Source organism: Pleurodeles waltl, chromosome 3_2 (genome assembly GCF_031143425.1).
Source record: "Pleurodeles waltl isolate 20211129_DDA chromosome 3_2, aPleWal1.hap1.20221129, whole genome shotgun sequence".
Classification (NCBI taxonomy): Eukaryota; Metazoa; Chordata; class Amphibia; order Caudata; family Salamandridae; genus Pleurodeles; species Pleurodeles waltl.
In genome coordinates this window covers 185,001,123-185,021,145 of record NC_090441.1, presented here as the reverse complement: position 1 = coordinate 185,021,145, position 20,023 = coordinate 185,001,123, and the positions used below count along the sequence as shown (strand labels likewise).

Sequence of the window (20,023 nt, the reverse complement as noted above, 5' to 3'; positions counted from 1 at the left end):
CCTCTGGGGTGCATTATCAGTTAGCCCAGTGTGTGCACAGCCTTTTAGAGGCTATCTTTTCCCTTTTCCTTGGCTTTTTCAATGGATCTAGAACAGTAGTAATCTCTGTCAGATGTATTGTAGTGTTAATTAGGCTACTTTTAGTTGTTTTTGAAAAACCCCTAAAATATAAGAAAGTGTTGCCTTCCTTAGGCATGTTTTCTTTAGTAAAATGTTTTTACAAAATTGTGTTCTGGGGATCCTGCACATGCCCGAAGATTTTCTACTGTTAATTAATTTAGGGGGAATACCCTTTCCGGAGAAATAGGATTACCGGTAAGTAACTTTTCATTCCATCATATGCAAGAGTGGATTGGACATTTCATAGTGTGTGGAATGGTCACTAACTGGCAGCCGCCTCTTGGCTGGCTATGAGCAGTAATGCATTTTGTGCATGAGTGGATTTAACGTTTCTAAAGTGATGAATGACTTTACACTGCCTTGTCATTTAAGTGGCTCGAACATATGTAGTGATGACTTTTGTGCAGGAGTGGATTGGGCAGTTTCAATGCCATTTCACCTGGTGGATTATCAGCTGTGATGCATGTAGGGGCCCTCTCTTTCCCAAAGATGTGTGCCTGACCCTCACAGTGCCTTTATGTCGTTCTTCTGCACAGTTCTGTACCACCGATCGCCCTTCACTATCCTCTTCCTTCTTCACTTTCACAGTCCTATGTAGTTAATTGAAGCAATTTCTTAGTAAAGTGCAGTCTAAAAAAGCTTCCCTGTTTTTCAGTTCCTCCCCACTTAGTGAGCTTCCTATAGATATCATCAGCAGAGAGGCTCCAATAACATTGAACGATGCTTGCTCATCTCGCTAAGAAGATGCATCTTTGCTTGTATTTATGAGGAATCTGAAGTTTCATGTGTTTTCTGGAGCTGACCCAGTGTGTAGACTTCGTAGTTCTGAATATGGCATCTGGTATTAGGCCAGACTGTCACTCCAAGTGAACATAACATGAGTACTGTACACCTCCTTTGTCAAATGTCCTGTTTTGTGTATTATTTCAGTCTCAAGCCTGGCACTTTGTTCCACGAGAAGAGATCCAGTATTTTGCCAAAGCCACTGTGTATGCCTGGGTATTACAGGAGGAGCCCGACACTGACAAGAAAACACACTACCCACTTCGGGTTATTGGAACAGGCACCACGGGTAGTATCTCGGTAAGTATTATGGATCCTGTGCAGTTTTCTGAGTACTTGCTGCCCACCAATATAAAAGTAGGCCACTGACACCAAGCTTTTTACTAAGGTATTGTCCTCTAGGCTTGAGCGCTACCTCCCTCACCTTATCGCCCCTCATCAGGTGGGTTTAATTTGCAACAGACAGGGAGCAGAACACATGGGCTGGGTGGTACACTTAATAAAAAAGATACATTGATATCACATCCTGGGATGCCTTCTGTCACTTGATGCGGAGAAGGCACTTGATTGGGTGAATTGGGAATTATTTCACACAGTGATCAAAATCGGACTCGTGGCTTCCTATGTAGCCCCTGTAGCAACTATTCGGGTGAATGGGGCACTTACCAAATCCATCATCATTTGGAGAGGGATGAAACAGGGCTGCCCTTTATCACCCCTTTTGTTTGCTGTGGTGGTGGAACCACTGGCCATTACCATCTGGCGCTCTGGCAGTACAGAGGGTGTTCCCTTTGGGGGCAACGCATAAGATCAGTCTGTATGCCGACGACCTCCTCCTTACCTTATCGCACCCGACAAGATCTTTACGGGCAGTGGTATCTATTCCAAATGATTTTGCGGTGGTATCTAGCTTTAAAGTCAATGTGGCTAAATTGAACATACTTAGCTTTACAATGTCACTGACAGAGATCCCACAATTACAAGCCCTAGCACCATTTCAATGGTGTTTTGATAATATTAAGTGTCTGTGTTTATTTCTTACGCCCACCCTTGATACCTGGTCGACAGCAAACTGGGCTCCTCATCAGAGAGCTATCCTGGAGGCTCTCTGATGGTGGAAGCCTCTCTCCATTTCATGGTTAGGACAGATAAATGTCGTCAAAATGAGTATCCTACCACAGGTCCTATATCTGTTCCAAACTCTCCCTACAGTGATCCCACAGGGGATATAATACAATTGCAACACAATGCATGCTTGTTCATCTGGAACGTAAAGAGACCCAGGATATCCCATTCCCTTTTGACACAACCTTGAGACCGGGGAGGCCTAGCTTGCCCAAACTTCTTAGAGTACTACTGGGCATCACATCTGCAATTCATATCAGCCTGGGTGACATGGGAAAGCATGGCCCAATGGTTCCATATGGACAGAGCAGTGGCCAGCAGACCCTTGTGGGATCTGGCCCGGTTGCCCATATACGCCCGTCCACGCAGTGTCTACCTTGCCACCCCAACCAGGATGGTGTTGGAAATTTGGGATTAGCTAGCAATTTCACCCGACACCCCTATTGCATGCAAAACTGCCTGCCCACCCACGTTATCCCCTAAAGCCTTTTGCGCCTTGACCAATGGGGATTGCAGGACCCTCCGAGACCTATTCATAGGGAGGGACTTCAAATCCTTTGATCACTGTAGGCGGAGTATAATCTACCTTGTACTGCCAAATTACAATATATTCAAATGAAACACTGGGCTCTTCACCCCTCTATGTATCCTGATTTCATCCACCCCTAAACCCCTTTCGAAAAACTAGGGAGAACTTACGCTGACTCGTGAGGACTCAACTCCAACACATAAAACACACTCCAGCACCCCACACTCCAGCACTCCACACCTGCTGTCATACACCAGTACCAAACTCGCTTGGCCACGACAAATATAGTCGAGATAACCCCTAAGCAGTGGGATACTTTGTGGCGAGACATACCAGAAACGTACTGTAATATCTCTCTGAGGGAAACGGCCAAGAAATTGATGTTTCAGTGGTATTATACACCCTCACGCTTGTCCGCTATCTACGCTGGGTCCACAAACCGCTGCTGGCATTGTCAGAACGCCTGCGGATATTTTGAACACATCTGGTGGTCTTGTGCTCTAATTTCTACCTTTTGGAAGGAGGTTCGCAGACACACCAAAGACACAATAGGACACCCTCTTCCCATTTCATACCCTATGGTAATTCTGTGAATACGGCCCTCTACTGTAACAGCCTTACCCAGGCTGACTGGACACATGTTGCACGCGACCAGACAGCTGGTCGCACTGTCTTGGAAGCAAACGGTTCCACCTACCATTGCGCAGTGGATCACTCGACTCTGGCATGTCCCCACCAATGAACAAATTTCTCACAACTTAACTGGGACCGATAGTAAGTCCCAGCCGATCTGGCTACCCTTGATACAATATCTTTCCCTCATCAAGTTGACTTGCTTTACACCACCACACCTTAAAGCACTCCAACTCTTTTCCTAACCTACTGAGAGAGTAGCTGCCTCCCTGGCGGCGCGCGGCACCTTGCCTGCCACAGAATTCATCCCCACAGTGCACTCTCAGTGCCCACTGCTGCTATACACTGCAGTCTCCCGACTGTGCCCTGGTGCCCCCTTTTTCCCTCCTTAAGGGATTATATATTACTTGCGCTGCCTTGTTCACCACTCTGAAGTAGCAGTGACTAATGTGAGATCTTTGCCTCAAGGTCCTTTATCTCTTCTACATATGATCTGATATATTGAAGACCTGTTTCCGCTCTTGTTATAAGCAATAAACATACTCTCTTATCCTTCTAATTGTAGAAAAAGGATTCAAAAACACAAAGTTATTCAATTTAGAGGCATAAAACCTTCTACAAAGCTCTCCTGCAATTAAAAAATACAGAGCACCGTACCTAGTTGGTGGAGTAGATCCCCCGTTGACAAGGGGTCACTGCCAATAGACACCTGGACCACACGCACATACACAAACCTATCGAGCTTTGGGTGGTTCCCCTGTATATATCAGCGGGACACTGCGGCAGCTTGGGAGGGATTCCTGCCATATATTGACCTGATGTTTATTACTTTAGCGTTTATAATATGTTTGACTTGTCGCCCGCCTGGGTCCCGCCTTGGACAGTCGGTCTTACATTTAACCTGATATTAGCTATCCTCACTACGTTCTTTTGGGGGCTACTGAGTGTAAAATGTTCCATATTGCTATGTTGGCTGTGCCCTTGTGACTGTATCCTCAGCTTTCAAAGACATGTCATAGCTGGTATTTGTAATACCTGTTTCAATAAAAAGATTTCAAGCAAAAAACATGCAACAGATACTTAGTCCCCATTTGCAGTTGGTAATCCTGGGATTGGGATGCAAAAGCCTGCTGGGGAATACCTTTACCATGCAAGAATGGTATTCCTCCTGGTACACAATTTTAATTTTCAGCTCCTAAAGAAGCAGAGGCCCATATTTAAACTTTTTTAGCGCCGCATTTACACTGCTTTTTTATGCAAAAGCGGCGCAAACTTACAAAATACAAGTGTATTTTGAACGTGTGCTCTGCTTTTGCGTCAAAAAATGACACAAAAGCGGCGCTAAGAAAGTATAAATATGGGCCTAAGTGTCTTTCCCATAAACATTCCTGGTAACTAATACTATTAAGCACTATTGTTTCCTGTTTCAGCATCTTTATGCAAAGAATTGTGTATTCTCTTCTTGCATTTCTCTTGTTTTCTGTGAAACCCTCTCCATTCTACACTGAAAAGGGATCCAGTCAAGCAAGCAGCAGATAGCAAATTTGTTGTTCAATACTTCAAGTACGTCTAATTAAAAAAAATGCTTGATGGTTAAGATTTCCAAAATGTCAGATGCCGTCCTTGAAGTTTCAAGTGAGCAGATTAAGAGTGTGTTCCATGTTCCACAAGGTTTAGCAAATGCAACGTTGAGAAGAATAGATTATGAATATCATTGTAGCATGTGAAGACATGCTTGGTCACATAGGTCCTGATTAGAATTTGGCAGATGGAATACTCTGTCACAAACATGACAGATATCCCGTCCGCCATATTACGATCTATATAGAACATAATGGGATCGTAATTTGGCCGACGGGATATCTGTCATGTTTGTAACAAAGTATTCTCCGCCACCAAAATCTAAATCAGGCCCATAGTCTCTGACTCTATTTAAACACAATAAAAATAACATATTGTGATCCTGAATCGTCCTGTTGGTTATCTAGTTTGATGACAGGAGTTGCTCCTGCTTACGACTATTGCCACCTCAGACTTTTTAGTTTTGGATGATGGAAAACATTTCACTAGGAGGTTTGTGTCCTACTTGGTCCCATGCTAGAATGTGTTTTTTAGTGAAAAGATATGTCTGCTCAGGCTATGAACATAAGTTCCTGACTATTTTATTCTTATTTGGGGTGTTCATAGTTAAATTGTAAATTAAATTGTATGTTTTGGCTGGGTCTTTAAGACATGCCCCTCTAAACATCTTTCCTTTTTTAACCTTACTCCATTTTTTCACAAATAATGTTTTGTTGTGGTAACCCCTTCTAGCTACCTCAATTACGTAACAAATTAAGGAGCCACATTACCAAGTTCTTTCTAATTCTAATGGGGCTAGTAATGACAGCTACTGGCCCCACTGAATTATAAAATGCACAGCGTCACTGTGTATCAGTTCTGTTTCACTCTGAGATTTTGAGCAGGTGAAATCTACAAGTGAACTTCATAGGATTTACTAGGGGAGTAGGACTTGGACTTAACAATTCCCCTATAATTCCTAGTTTGTAAGAGTCTCTCAGGGTCCCAGATGTACGCTTAGGTATCTATGACCCTGGAGTTACCAGTACACCAGGGATTTGTAACTCCGGTGGGGCAGAGCTACTGGTCCGTAGAGTGATACGGATAGGAAATGCTTCTATTCACAGCCATCCTTTCCTGGCACCTGCCTATATCTTAATGACGATTACCTGCTTCTCTCAAAACCCTGTCCCTATCCCCACCCTCTGCAGCTGCAGGCTACTTTAGTGACTGGCTAGCCTCCATGATTGCAGCATGCTAATTCATACTTCAATTAAATGTAGAAAATACTATATCATTTCTTGTTTTTAACCATAGACCCTCTGACTTGAAGCGAAATTACCTAACATCCCCACCCACAGAGCCGCACACATTCTCAACCCCGTTTTCTCAGGAGGGGACAACATCACTATCTCCCACACCTTTGAACACCATTGAACCAGCCACAAGTGCATCCACTTTACCTACACAAAAAACACCGCACGCCACCACACCCAGAGCTGCCCGCCAGATGCTGAGGAAAAGTCACAGAAGCACAGCTCACCAACGCTCTCAACCACTCCGTCCCACCAGTCGCAGTGATTGCTAATGAAGCCGCAAGCAATCTACACCGCTGGCTCGCAAACTGCACCAACAACGTAGCCCCCTAAAGAAATCAGCAGGTAATAGACAGAGCAAAACACCCAACTGAACTGGGTCAGGTCGTTCCTCTCCAGAAGAACACAAAGGGTCAGACTACCACTGTTCACATCAGAACCTAAAGATACTTGCTGCGGAGTGCCCCAAGGATCCTCACTCAGCCTGATTCTTTTCAAAGTCTACATGGCCCCGCTCGCTAAGATCACCAATAAACATGAGCTAAACATAGTCTCCTATGCCAATGACACCCAACTGATCCTCTCCCTGTCTGAGGACTCTGCATAAGCTAAGAGGAATTTCCACAACAGGATGAGAGCAGTCGCCACCTGGATGGAGGCCAGCTGCCTCAAGCTCAACTCCGACAAGACAGATATCCTTGTGTTCGGCTCCACCCCTTCTGCCTGGAACGACTCCTGCTAGCCCACCACTCTGGGTAACGCCCCCCACTGATCAAGGGCGTAACCTGGGCATCATCCTGGACTCCTCTCTATCGGTGACCCACCAAGTTAACGCCGTCTCCTCATCTAGCTTCCACACCCTCCGTCTCCTGTGGAACATTTTCAAATGGATTCCCCCTGACACGAGGAAGATGGTCACCCACGCACTCATCACCAGCAAACTTGACTATGACAACCACTCTATGCCGGCGTTACCAAGAAACTTCAATCAAGGTAACAAAGAGTCCAGAATGCAGCAGCCAGACTCATCCTGGACATCCCCCATCACAGCTGAATCTCCTTCCACTTCAGAGACCTAGACTGGCTCCAAGTCAACAAGCGCATCACTTACAAACTCAGAAGCCACATCTTCAAGGCACTAGACAACATAGGACCGGCATACTTCAACCACTGCCTCACCTTCTACGTACTCAACAGACATCTCCATTCCTCCCACCTCACAGCGTTTCAGCCCACCGGCCCTGTGGTGAACAGGGCCTTAACATTGACGCCTGCTCCAAATGGGGCCTGCACCAATGTGGCAGTGCGGCAGGTGTAGCAGCACCTGTCACACTTTCCTCTGCTTGAAATTCAGGCAGTGGAAAGCGCGACGGGACTGTCCATGGGGGGCCCTGCACTACATGGATCCTTATCCTCTTATACTGTGGCAACTCCACTATGGTCGTAATGTCATAATGTCGCGGTCAGACCGCCACTTTGGGGGCAGTCTGACCACGGCCGTGACCTTGGCGGTCTGGTGATTATTGTTTTCAGGATCCACCTCATCACCTGTCACATCTAGGACACCACACTTGTTGGGAATCTGAGACATGGAATACATCACCCTTCTGACCACTTCACATCTGCGGATGTTTCCCATTTCTTCTGTGGGCGCTTCCACCAGCTTCTCTTTCCCTAATCATCATCTTCACTGCAAGAGAACCACTCTTGTTTCCAAGCTCCACTTCCATTTGTATTTCTTGGGCCCAGTGACTGCATCACTGCTGATCTTTCAGGATACTTCTTATGATGTAGAGAGTGCATGATAAAGGCCTCAGGCGCAAGTGATTTTTCTCTCATTTAGTTATCACCTGTCAGTACCACACAATGTCTATGTTTTATTTTTTATTATTTTATATCTATCGGAAAAAAGAACATTTTTGACACAGACACTGACCAATAGTTTTTAACAGTTAGTACTGAATAGGCAGTCAATTATTGAATGAAATGTTTTTTTTTTTTTTATTTTGTCATTACTATGTTGGGGATTGTTCTAATGTTGTACTCTATATAGTGAATGACTATTGGTGAGTTGTTTATAGAACTTCTCAACACACACACACAGTAGTCTGTCCTTGACATTGGGTGGTGGCATAATGCAGAATCCATTCTGGATTACTCCAACCATTGGTAAGGGTCTTAAATTTATGCTCCAAGCTTGACGACTCACAAATATAAAACTAATGTGACCTGAGAGTAGGCCTCTAAGGAGTGGGTTATTGCCTGCTCTGCACAGGCCGATAATATGCCTCCAGGTTTCAGTCCTTTCCTCTGACAGCTCTCACAAACACTAAAGTTAATTCATAAAAATTCATGAATATTTTTTGTCTCAAACAAGCAGGTCCAATCAGAGGGTATTCATTGATTTTTGTTTGTGTGACATACAGGCTGAAGAGGAGCATCTTGATCTGGGGAACATTCTGGTTGGTGTATCCCAATCACACAACCTAGTGCTATTGAACAACGGGAACTGCAGCTTATACTATGCCCTCAATGTGGAGCAAGTTATCACTGGGCCTTGTGACCCTGACGAAGTGCTCAATGACCCAGTTGGTAAGCCAATATTTGCTAACTTCACATGTAGTTTCAAATCTCAAGTCTTCAATTTCAGGTATTTTCAAATCCCAAGACACCAATGTCAAGGGCCCATCTAACTTGGAATGCCCTTTTTATGCATTCTAAAGCTATTTGAGGTAGAAATAAGGGAATGTGCGGAGCTCATTCAGTGCCGTAGCCTTGAAATGGCCCTTAATGATAATGCTTTTTTTTGTCAAACAAAACTGTAGAGAATTGCGGGCCTTTGATTTTAAAGAACCTCTTTAGCTGAATCACTTGTGTGAGTTCCTGAAGCGCCTCCATGCTCATAAAATCACTTGTTTAGATTGTCCTTCTTTAAAATGTTTTAGTAGAATTCTCCTTGGCTAAAGCTGCACACTGCATCATGGAAGCGGCCAGTATGCTCCTTCCTCTCTATCTACTGCAGTAGCTGTGGTGTCCACTGCTTTGCTGCTTAATGCTTGCTGTCTGCTCCCAGCCCCTGTCTTTGAGCTGCTGTCCGTCTTTGGCTGCCCAACCCCTCTTATGCGGCCATGGGTCTGGTCGACCCGGTAGATGGCAATTATGGGTCATTTTGGTATGGATGATTGCGGTTGGCTACAGGAGGCTGTAGAAGCAATGCTTTGGGCCTTTGAGCTCCTAGGTGTGCCACTGACGTGACGCAGCAGTTTGGAGAGAGAAGAATCCGGTGCCCAGTGTCGCTTGTGGTTTCCTGTTTGGCTTGCAGAGGCTGATTGCAAAACTTTTTATCCTGGGCCAGACTATTTCCCTCTCCATCTGTGTGTAAAGGGACAACTGGGGGCTATGGCATAAAAAGCATGACAACTGTAAGCATAATATGCAGCACATCTTCATATTTATCTGGTGAGTCGAGATGGCTGTCCTGAGCCACATATGTGAACTATGCGAATTGAGTGTCAGTACACTTGTCTTGACTAGTCAAGGAACTGGATGAAATTCTAATGTCTTAGACAAACTGATAATGCCAAACTGGCTCCTCATGTTAAAGTACATATTGCTTGATTACATTGACTGCATGGATCACAACTGTTAGTTATTGTCAATGAGCCCAACATTTTGTATATTGCACAATGATTTAAAGGGGAGCCAGTGGGGAGTGCGTAAACAAGAGGAGACTGATACAAATTTGGGATTATGAAAGAGAAGGTGGGCTACCACATTTTCCACAATTTAAAGCCTATTCACTGATATTTTTTTATTGGTGCCTAAATAGAGAACATTTCCATTGTCCTGTCTGAAGATAAAAACAGCACAATAGTATTTTGAGTAGAGGCAGTGAGGAGCCAGAGGATTTGCCTAAGACATTTCAGTAAGCCAAAGCAGTAAGCTGCCATCTTGTTAATTTGGTGATCCATGGTGAGCTTAGAATCCAACCAGAAGCTGAGGTCCTTATCAACCGTGCCCAGGGTGTAGATGTAAAATAAGCAGGGGAAAACATGGAAAAAAAGGGAATAAGATGCCCAATCCCTTTCGGCATGCATTCGCCACGCGTACACGCTCAAGTCATTGCTACCTTGGACAGCAGGGACAAGATGGGAGCTTGACCGCTTTTAGACTAGCTGAGTACCAGGGTCAACGTAACCATTGCTGTTACTGCTAGTGCCACTGCCACCGAAGCCTCAACAGCATTCATCTTTGCACACGATTCTCTCCATGTTCCTCATAAATAACGGAGCTCAACTGGCAGCTAGAAGGTTTGTCCTGATAGATTAATTCAGTGGCCCAGTGAGTCATTCCTCAAGCAGGTTCTAAGATGGAAGTTTGTTCCCCCTGCAGATCCTCCAAGCACTTGACTCCATGTCTGCTTCTCCCTTTTACACAACACACATTTCTGAATAGGGTCCCTGCTGATTCACTGAATGTAAACAAAACACTAAAGAATCTATCAAAGAAGCATGTGTACAGGGTGTAACTACTAATGTGATAAACCTTCACTGCCAAATCCTCAGCCAAATAATGATGATCATCAATGGAATGCACCAGAAGAGTTCATAGCAGTCTGTAACAAAAAAGATGAGGAAGGTACGTGAACTGACAAAATTATGACCAGCATTTCTTTGTCTTCTGGATTAGTCTGCATAGTTCAAATCACCTATTGTGATGCATTTCCAGAAAGAGCTGTCTCCTATGCCTCACCCTGCTCCCTTTATTATGCTGCAGTGAAACCTCAGGACCTTATTAAATGTATGGTGAGCCGCCTGCTCTCCATCAGGTTGTTGGAAGTTATTTCCTCTGCCACACTGGCTGGACTCCAGCCTGCCATATTTTGAGATTATGGCTGGCCCTGCATAGATTGTGTGCCTTCAGTGTAGTCGGGAGTCACAGTGGCTTCTCTGAAGGTACTGAATGTTTGGTGTGCGGGCACCATGTTTCAGGGGAACACTCATCAGATGTTTTTGTTTTCCGAAAACAAATTAGCAAAATAAGAGTTTCTTTTTCATTGGCAATATATAAATGACACTGGCATGGAGTTGAGGGGGTCATTTTATTTTTTAATAGTTCCTGGATATCCTCACAAGTGACAAGCAGTGCTCTACAAATCCACCATACATTATATTAGAGCTTGGGATTGCTATGGTTTAATACATCAAACTCTGCACTAAATAGGGGAGCAAGTCAGATGCACCTACTCCGACACACTGAACTCCATTGGCTGTCGGTGTACAGTTTCTGATGACAAAGCCAGTGAGGGCACTGCTATCGGAAACATGACTGTCCACCTGGCTTTCAATAGCGTGGGCTAACCATCAGTTTGGCTAACAAAATGCTCTACCATGTGTGCAGCTCTAATTCTGATTTTTTTATCCATGTGTGCACCCTTTGTGTCTCTTCATAGCTGTATTCCGAAGCTGTACTCTGAAAACTGTGTTCCTCATTGCAGTTACTTCTCTATTGCCCTTTAGCAAGCTACAGGCTTTGTTAGTTCATTCTAGGTGCAAACCTCATTCCCAGACAAACTGGTCCTTCCAGCACATGCATCATTCTTTCTGAAAGGTGGTATTTTTCGTTTATGTGGAGCACTCCCATGTTCTCTTCTTCCCAACATCCATCCAACAATGAGGACAAATCACACCACTTGGACCCCTGACGTGCCCTTACTTTTGATATTGATAAGACTAAGTACCATATTGATGATTAGCTGGAAGGTGGCTTCAATGTTGTGAGGAAGGGAAAGGCAGTCAAGAAGCAAACCTTTTCCCGATGAATTATTTTGTGCATCAAATTGTTTTATCATTGGTTACAAAAAGCCATCTGAGTGCTTCTGGACTCATTACAATTGGACAAAGGCTGCAAATATGGCTCTAGCTTGGGGTGTTCCCATCCTAGACATTTGCCTTCTTTCTGTGCTTCTGCCATACTTTCACCAGAGTTTGCTGTATTTATTCTCGGATCTGCAGGTGGAGCCATTTTTGTTGTTCAGACCTGCAGGAACTTATGATGTAAATTGTAAATGTAAATTCACTCTGCAGACCCATCCACTTTATGGAGGGGACTGCTTAGGTACTGACTCAAAAGATGAAGAATCTGCAGGTAGAAGTAATCCATCAGCAGAATATGTTAATTATCTTTGGTAACACTCTAACTGGTAAGTGATCTCCTTGTTCTATGTTGCAGATTCTAGAATTAATAAGAATCCAAGTTAGATTCCCTCACTGCCACTGATCACATTAGTCTTGCAGACCAACTTTCCTTGTCTGAAGGCTTTGGAAAAAGGTGGAAAACGGATCGCAGCTCTTGAGGAAGGGACCTATATGTGGCTGTGTGTTATTAGGTCTTGGACGGGACCGAGCTGTGCTGTTAGCTGGTAGCGGCACATACCAGCATGCAGGAGCTATTGCTAGTTTTTTCTAGAACCAGTTTGATGCCTGGCCTCCATGTAACCATGGATAAAACAGTCTTAAGTTAGATCTTATCCCTGTCCATACATTAGGCAGCATTGGCATTTTGATTAAGGTTTTTACCCACCTTTTAAAAAAATTCCATTATTTTAAGACCTACTTGTTAAGAGTAAGATTTCTTCAGGTAATGTAACACTGCAAATAAGTACACATTTTAAGGTTTAATGATGTGCTATAAAAGCATTTAGTTGCCTTACTGTATATTGTTTATTTATGTAATTACTTTCACAGCTAATTTATGCTTTCCTCTCAGTGTATTCTGACACCAGGCTACAGTGCATCTCTCTTTGCTGCATCATTCTCATCTCCTGTGTGCAGCTCTCAGCACCATGTGTCACTCTCAGGTCCCCTGTTTCACCCTTAGCTCTGCTGTCTCACGCTCTGCTTTTGTTTGTTACTCTAAGCTCCTGTCAGAACCCCTTTCGGAGGGCCACCGGGTAAGCAGGGTGTAAGAAAACTAGGCTCATTGTAGATGCCCCCCCACACACTTTTTTCCTCCATTTGGACCCTTAGATGTTGTTTTTTCTACTCCGATACTGCAAGGGACCTGCTAACCAGGCCCCAGTGTATGTGTTTTTTCCCTAAATTAATTGTTGACCAGGTGAAATTCTGATTGGCACAACTTTATTCCCTTGTAAGCCCCTAGTAAACGGTATCCAAAGCATAGGTGGTAAAGGGGCCTCAGGGTCGCAGCACAGGTTTGTGCCATCCTAGGTGACCCATGCAAACTTTTGATGACAGGCCTGCAATATCAGACTTCCAGAGCAGTGCAAAGCACTTGAGAGCGACTGTGCCCTCACCATGAGTGACACAGTCCCATGCACTGGTTTACATATGTTAGACATCCCTAAGGAAAGCCTCGGCAGCCCTGGAGGCAGAGTGCATTATGTTTAAGGTGCAGGCATGTAAACACAAGCGTATGTGCCTGTATAGCATCCTTTCTATTAAGGGACACTAATCCATCCCTGAGGTGGCCACATCCAGTGGGACAGGTCACCTTTAGCTACTCTGAACACTCTATTGTGTCACATCTAAGATGGCAGAAATCAAAATTGTGTTCACAGACTGGGCTTACCACACAGCAGTCTTTTTTCATGGTGGTCCCTCGTGGCTTACAGGATTGCCGACTCAGTGCTATCCATGGGCTCCGGCCCGATTGGGGCAGCACGGCACACAGCTCACTTCACTGCGACCCTCTGCTTGCATACGAGTGTCACCATCTCTGTCCTGCACATAGGCAATGGCTCAATCAGCGCAACAGCCGTTTCCTCACACCTCACAGAGGAAGTCCACTCGACAGGGCTCCCCACTGGACCTTGCTCCCTCCAACACTCTCCTCTTCCTCAGAGGGCACACTGGTCTTGGCAAGCAGGCATTTGCTGGTGCTCCAGGCTCCAAGGCAGGTGATCTTGGTTTCCCTGGGTGATGTCCCCTCAACCAACAAGGAGACTATCAGGCCTTGGCCCACAGTCCTTGTCATAGTTGGAAGTCTTGCAGGGCTTCCCCTCTTCACACAGCCTGTGTGGTTGCCTGGCAGATGACAATATTTGGGGTATCAACCTCCCTTTCTTATAGTCAATTTCACAACACCAAATATGATTTAGGGTCTGAGTCTTTGAAGTTTAATGTTCTCTCCCCTATCCAGTTTGTGTCACACCCAGCTTACAGTAATGCAACAATACACAAATCTGTCTGGGGGAATTTCTCTACCTCCTGTCCATGTTTCACCGTGCAGGCCTGGATCTCCGAAAATGGAACCAAGGGCGCTCCATGAATTGTACCATCCACAGGTACACATACACCTGGTTCATGCATACAGCATAAACACACGGCACAGTTCTGAATCCTTCATGTTCTGTACCACTCATAGGCACCCGTACATCCAGCACCTGCATTTGACAAAAACGCACTGCACAACACTGTATCCTCCATGTACTGTTCCACTTGTAGGCACACATACATCGAGCACCTGTATTTAATATGCACACACTGCACTCTTCCTGTATTGCACCACTGAAAGGTACACATACACACAGCACATGCATTTCACCTGCACGCACACACAGCACTACTTCCATAATGTATTGTACCACACATAGGTCAATATATACCCAGCACATGCGTTTAACCTACACACACTGCACAGTACTGCAGTATCCCTGTATAGTACCCTTCCCAGGCCCACGTACATCTAGCGCAGATACACCACTCGTGCACTGCTCAGCATTTCACACCAAACTGATGCAGACCAGGTGTAAGTTAAGCAAAAAGCAAGTTAACTTAAGAAATGAGGGAGCCTAGAGGCCGCACTACAGTGACACAGGTTAAAAAGGACATGTTCACTCCAACTGATCATTACACAGTATGCTGCCACCACCGCCCTCATGCTGATTAACATCTGGTGAAGGCACTATCAGGGTAGGGCTTTGGGCTCCCTTTCCAGTCCAATCCAGGTGACAGGCCCATGTCATGGTGTACATGCATGATCCGTGGTCACCTGTGACAGCAAAAATCAGCATTGGGTATCCAGACATCAGTACAGTTGGGCACTCAGGGCAGGGGTGCACGTCCATTACCATACAGAGGGCTTTTCCATCCCAACAGCCTCTCTGTGTCACTCCCAGCTCTTGTGTTTCAGTTACAGTTTCTGTATGTCACGTATGGCTTCAATGTATCGCTCTCACCTCCAGTGTGCCACTCTCTGGTCCAGTGTGCCACTCTCTGGTCCAGTGTGCCGCTCTCTGGTCCAGTGTGCCGCTCTCTGGTCCAGTATGCCGCTCTCTGGTCCAGTGTGCCACTCTCTGGTCCAGTGTGCCGCTCTCTGGTCCAGTGTGCCGCTCTCTGGTCCAGTGTGCCGCTCTCTGGTCCAGTGTGCCACTCTCTGGTCCAGTGTGCCACTCTCTGGTCCAGTGTGCTGCTCTGTGCTCTGCTATTTCACTCTGCTTTTGTGCATTACTGTAAGCTGTAGTGTGTCACACTTAATTCTGGTGTCTCACTTTCAGCTGTATTACGCCATTCACAGCTCAATCTCATTGCTTGTGTGTCACTCTGGGTTCCATTGTGCCACTCTCTGTTCCAATGTGCCATTCTTGGCTTCCGTGTGTCACTCTTTTTTCTTACGTTTGTCACTTTCAGTTCCCCCATTTGTCAATCTTGGTTCCTTTGAGTCGCTGTTTGTTGCTATGCTGCACCCTCTGTTTTATTGTTACTGCCACGTGCCTCCAGATCTTCCTCTAATCTCTGTCCTTTTTTCAGCTTTGGAAGTGGAGCAGAACACAGGGATGATTCCAGCCAGGACAAAGCTGGTTCTGAGAGTAACTGCGAGACCGGCACGAAGAGCTCAGTACTCTTGGACAATCAGCTATGCTGTTCTCACTCCAGAAGGTAAAATATTTTGGACTGCTGTAGTTAGATTGCAAGGGGCAGAACTATGAAACCTGGGAACTAATTCTGGTGTCCACATTTAAATCAATTTTGTGACTTTGGAAGCTCTGTGTCTTATGTCTTATTTTCATTTTATTTTTTCAATGTACAAAAGTCAAGTACAAGCAAAAGTATGTATTATGTATAGTAATGTTTCCTGTATAGCACACACTGGCATTATTGAACACCTCCCAAGGGGTGATTTCATCGAGAACATAGCCACATACACCACCCTCATTCATGCACTTATTTAAATATGAGTATCTGTCGCCTGCTTGTAAAGTGAACTTTCGATTTGTAGCTTCATATCCTCAGAGGATAGTTCTGACTAATTTCAAAATTCATTGCATACACAATATAGCAGCTTATTCAGTTCAAAGTTACACATAAGGTACGTTTGGTTCTCCCTGTTTATATCTTGAGAAACTCAGATCTAGTATCAAAAGTCTGCTGACTTTGTAGTGCATAAGACAGTTACATAATTTGTACTGCCTCTAGCTGTGAAATTCAGAAGAAAATCTAGATCAAGATGCTATTTGAGTGGAATCTGTGACATAATAGTGCCACCATGGACCACTGTCCCTGCTTTAAAGGCCCTTCCTTCCATTCATTTTAAGAGAGTGTTGGTTCTCATAAGAATGTGACACATTTGTCCTTCTTAAAGTAATGTTTCACCAGTTTTATGATTCCATTTTGACTACTTTCCTCAACAGGTGTTTTAGTATTCAAAGCATATTTTGAAAGGCGAATGCTGTGGTTATATGCTAGGTGGATAACTATGAGACCAAGAAACTAATTCTGGCTTCTACATTTAAATATATATGCACACATTGAAAGGTCTGTGTCTCAGTTCTTCTTTTTTCATTTTTATTTCGTAGGTATACAAAAGTCAAGTACAAACAAATAATGCAACACTTACATGTTGCAGAATAGTACAGAGCAACATTTCCAGGTACTGCTTGTATGTCATTGTATTGCAGTTGGATTTTATCGACCTTGGGATATTTTGTGAACTACATATCAACTCTAAAAATATTGCCAAGGTAACCACTGGGATGATATTTTGGGATTGAATATTAGGGTCACAATATATTGGCCGGTCGATATTTTGACTGCAATACTGTGGCACAGCACTCAGCCAATATTTAGTGATGCTGTGGTAAAACTACTACACCTATTGAGAAGTTCACAAAACAAATAGAACATGGGTACAGAGCTGATTCAAAGCAATCTTGGTGCTAATGCACAATGAAAAAGTATGGGAAATACATGTGAACACACAGAAGTGCATCACAAAAGATAACAAAATCCATTGTAACTACAATTACTCAATCCTACTCTTCTGGTAATGAGCTTCTAACTGGATATAGCCATGATCCCTGAGGCGGTATGCCATGCCAATGTAGCCAAATGTGATATATCTTCCACCCACTGTTCAACTTTCAATTTAATTTTAATTTGGTTGTCGGTACCCAGTATTTGTTGCCCTTGAAAATCTATAGTTTTGAGATGTTTAATGCTTTAAAATCTTGAAACTCCAGTGAAGGTGATCAAAGAACATCCAACTTTTCGCTGTAATGTCACCACAGCAGTTTTATGTCAAACAGCAGTCAGTAGCTGCGTCTGTAAGCATGTGGATCGGATAGGTCAGTGTTCTTATTTCATTTTTTTAGGAAGTTGGCTCTGTATATACTATCTCAAAGTGAGAGATAGTGTGCATAGAGTCCAGGGGTTCCACTTAGAGATTGATAGTGGCAATAATAGATAATACTAATGCTCTATTTTGTGGTATTGTGGTCGAGCAGTAGGCTTATCAGAGGGTAGTGTTAAGCATTTGTTGTACATACACACAGGCAATAAATGAGGAACACACACTCAAAGACTCAACTCCAGGCCAATAGGTTTTTATATAGGAAAATATTATTTTCTTAATTTATTTTAGAACCACGAGATTCAGAATTCAAGTAAGTACACAAATTGTAAGGTACTTGGCATAGGTAAATCTGGAACTTTGAAGTAAAACAGTAATGTACACGGTTTTGTCAAAAATGGCAATAAGCTATTTTAAAAGTGGAAATAGTGCAAAAATCAACAGTTCCTGGGGCAGGTAAGTATAAGTTAGTTTAGCAGGTAGGTAAAGCACTTACAAGTTCAGTCTCCGGGTCATAGGTGGCCCACCGTTGGGGGTTCAAGCCTACCCCAAACACCCAGCACCAGCAACACAGGGCCAGTCAGGTGCAGAGGTCAAAGTAGGGCCCAAATAACATAGGCGCCTATGGAGACTAGGGGTGCTCCGGTTCCAGTATTCTAGCAGGTAAGTACCTGGTCCCTCGGGGAGCAGACCAGGGGGGTTTTGTAGAGCACTGGGGGGGTCCCAGACAGGCACACAAAATACACCCTCAGCGGCAGAGGGGCGGCCGGGTGCTGTGTGCAAAGTAGGTGTCTGGTTTTGTATTGGTTTTAATGGAGGGACCCGGGATCACTCAGATGTTGCAGGCAGGGCACAGGGGTGTCTCTCGGGCAAGCCACCGACTGGGCAAGGGTGAGAGCCACCTGCTGGTTGTTGCTGCACTGGTGGTCGGTTTCTCACAGGCCTGGGGGCTGCAGGTGCAGTGCTTCTCCAGGCATCGGATATCTTTGTCCCGGGCAGGGAGGTCAGCCCAGGGTGGACACGTCGTCTGAGTCGCCTGGGGCTCCTCTATGGATGGTTGGTTTCTCTGGACACAGGCTGGGGGCGTCGGGTGCAGAGTAGTGGGGTCTCACGCTTCTGGAGTGAGCCCCTTTAAAGATGGATGTCTTTTCTTCTGATTGGGAGAGCCGCTGCACACAGGAGTTCTTGGTCCTCTGTGATGCAGGCAGTCCCCAGAAGGCTTTTCAGGGGTCGCTGGTCCTGTAGAACGCGTCGCTTTTCGGTTGCAGGGTCTTTGAAGCAGGAGACAGGCCGGTAGGGCTGGGGCCAAGTCAGTTGTCGTCTCCTTCTCTTCTCTGCTGGGGTTTCAGCTCAGCAATTCTTCTTCTTCTTGTGAGGCCGTCAGGAATCTGATAATCTGGGTTCAGAGTTGCCCCTAAATACTAAACTCAGGAGTGTGTTAGGGTCAGGGGGCAGTACCCAGTGGCTACTGTCCCTGAGGGTGGCTACACTCTCCTTGTGCCCACTCCCTCTGGGGAGGGGGGCACATCCCTATCGGTCCTAATCCTCCAAAGCAAGATGGAGGATTTCTCAAGGAGGGGGTCACTTCAGTTCTGGACACCTTAGGGGTGGTTCTGGCTGAGAGGGTGACCCCTCATTGTTTTTCTCACTATCCCGCTTGCCGCCAAAAGTGGGGGCTCGTCCAGGGAGCGGGCAACTCCACTGGCTGGAGGGCCCTGTGGGCATTGTAACACCAGGCCTGAGCCTTTGAGGCTCACCACCAGGTGTTACAGTTCTTGCAGGGAGGAAGTGTGAAGCACCTCCACCCAGTGCAGGCTTTGTTTCTGGCCCCAGAGAGCACAAAGGCTCTCACCCCAGGGGTTCAGAAACTCATCTCTCAGGGGCAGGTTGGCACAGACCAGTGAGTCCTGCGCTGAAGGATTGGGTAGAATACAGCGGGCATCTCTAAGATGGTGCATTTTTTAATAAATTCAGCACTGGCATCAGCGTGGGTTTATTATTTTGAGAAGTTTGATACCAAACTTCCCAGTATTCAGTATAGCTATTATGAAACTGTGTCGTTCGTTTTGACAAACTCCCAGACCATATACTTAATATGGCCCCACCGTACTTACAATGTCTAAGAATGAACTTAGACACTGAAGGGGCATATTGCTCATGCAGCTATGCCCTCACCTGTGGTATAGTGCACCCTGCCTTAGGGCTGTAAGGCCTGCTAGAGGGGTGACTTACCTAAGCCACAGGCAGTGTTTTGTGTGTATGGCACCCTGAGGGGGATGCCATGTCGACTTTGCCTTTTTCTCTCCACCAACACACATAATCTGCAATGGCAGTGTGCATGTGTTAGGTGAGGGGCCCCTTAGGGTGG

The 20,023-nt window shown here is 45.2% G+C and overlaps 1 protein-coding gene across 2 annotated transcripts in view; it reads left to right on the top strand.

Annotated features, from left to right (window-relative positions):
* CFAP65 (cilia and flagella associated protein 65) overlaps positions 1–20,023 on the top strand; it is a 433,505-nt gene that overhangs the window by 206,172 nt on the left and 207,310 nt on the right. For both annotated transcript variants that reach the window (XM_069227128.1, XM_069227129.1), the window contains exons 15-17: positions 1,051–1,203; positions 8,493–8,658; positions 15,837–15,965. In XM_069227128.1, coding sequence (XP_069083229.1) covers positions 1,051–1,203; positions 8,493–8,658; positions 15,837–15,965 — 448 coding nt within the window. The remainder of the gene's footprint in view (positions 1–1,050; positions 1,204–8,492; positions 8,659–15,836; positions 15,966–20,023) is intronic.